At 52.2% G+C, this 1,827-nt stretch overlaps 1 protein-coding gene across 1 annotated transcript; it reads right to left on the reverse strand.

Annotated features, from left to right (window-relative positions):
* Nucleotides 1-219: 219 nt before the first annotated feature.
* LOC107494088 (putative uncharacterized protein YHR217C) lies at nucleotides 220-618 on the reverse strand. Its single transcript, XM_016115125.1, has one exon. It carries the CDS (start codon nucleotides 616-618, stop codon nucleotides 220-222), a length of 399 nt encoding a protein of 132 aa, XP_015970611.1.
* Nucleotides 619-1,827: the final 1,209 nt, after the last annotated feature.

Raw genomic sequence — 1,827 nt, forward strand, 5'->3', positions numbered from 1 at the left:
CTCCAAGTATCACTAAATTCAAGAGGTTTATAAATCAATTAAAATTCAATTAAAATTAGCTCAAATCTCATGATTTAACATTAATTTCATGGTGGTTGCTTGATTTAGAGAAGTTATGCATTTTCACTCCAAATCACTTACTTAGGATGCAAGAAAGTGCATAAATGCTAACAAAACAAGTGAAATTAGCTTGAAAAATGGGTATATGATGACTTGTCATCAGTGGCCGGAAAGATGAGTGACGGCGGGGTGATCGGAGGAAAGAGGAACGGAGGGGAGGTTCGGTGACGGTGAAAGAGGGTAGTGATAGGAGAATGTGAAGGGGGGGAAGAAGAGGGAGACCGTCGCCGGCGGAATGACGGAGGCGGCAGAGGGACGGTCGCGGTGGTGGGGTTTGGGCCGAGGGGAGTGAGAGGGAGAGAGAGAGAACGGGTGGTGGTGAGAGAGGAAGAGAAATGAGGTAGGGTGGTGATGAGGGCGAGAAAATGGGCGGCCGCGGTGGTGGGCGGTGCTGCTACTGCGACGGCAGTTGGTAGAGAGAAGAGGAAGAAGATGAAGGTCGGGGGTGGTGAGGTGCGCGACTACGCAGTATGCGTCGCGCATTAGGGTTATTCCCATTTTTGAATCGGCGCGCACGCGTACCTTGCGCGTCCGCGTCCCCTGTAGAAACTTGGGACCTACGCGTGCGCGTACAACACGCTTGAGCGTGGATGAGCACCTTAGGAAGGGACGCGTGCGCGTACAATGCGCGCACGCGTGCATGGGGTTGGGCTAGAGGCATAGAGTTGGCCCAACTCAGGCCTAACTCTCTGGAGAATGGCCTGGGAGTTGCGCCATTAGATCGGCGCGCATGCGGCATGTACGCATCCGCGCGCAGTGAGAAAAATTGGAGAGCCACGCGTGAGCGTGCAGTGCGCTCTAGCGTGCGTGGCAAAATAAGTATGGGCGCGTACGCGTACACGGCGCGCACGCGTGCATGAGATTGGGCCTTAGGCTTAAAGTGGGCTTGAGGCACGCCTAACTCTCGGGTCCTTGGCCTAGATTGGTGGCAGCACGCAAGGACGCGCGCCCGGCAAGTGCGCGTCCGCGTGCATTGCTAAGTAGTGAAACGGCACGTGGGCGCGACGTGCGCGCTCGCGCAGGCTGAGTTGAGCCTGGGGCTTAAGGCTAGCCCAGAAATGGCCTAACTCTCTGGGGTTTGGCTCAATCAATTGCAGCAGTGAATCGGCGCGGACGCGGCATGTGCGCGTCCGCGTGAACGTCCACGTTCTTAAAAACTACGCGCACGCACATTGTGCGCGTCCGCGTGGATCGAGTTGGGCTCCGCGGACGCACGTTGTGCGCGTCCGCGTGGGTCGAGTTGGGCTCAAGGCATAATGTTTGCCCAAGGGAGGCCCAACTCTCTGGATTGTGGCTCGTGGTGCATCCATACAGGGACGCGTGCGCGTACATGGTGCGCATGCGTCCATCCCCTTTTTTTTTTCAGAGAACAATTGCTGGGTGCTCCCCTTAGTGTTCACAACTCTTATTCACTCAACTATCATACAATTCACAAAAAATGCAATTTTGATATTATTCATCTACTACTAAACACAACATGCATATGACTAAGCTAACAATTAAATTGTACAAACAAATTTGTATGAAACACCTACCTACAATGGTAACTCAAATCACTTATTAAGTAAATGTAAAAGATTGGAAAGAGTTTACCATGGTGGGGTGTCTCCCACCTAGCACTTTTAGTTTAAGTCCTTAAGTTGGACATTTGAGAGGCTTGTTGTCATGGTGGCTTATGTTTGTACTCATCCTTGAATCTCCAAGGAT

This window comes from Arachis duranensis, chromosome 6 (genome assembly GCF_000817695.3).
Source record: "Arachis duranensis cultivar V14167 chromosome 6, aradu.V14167.gnm2.J7QH, whole genome shotgun sequence".
NCBI classification, from domain to species: domain Eukaryota; kingdom Viridiplantae; phylum Streptophyta; class Magnoliopsida; order Fabales; family Fabaceae; genus Arachis; species Arachis duranensis.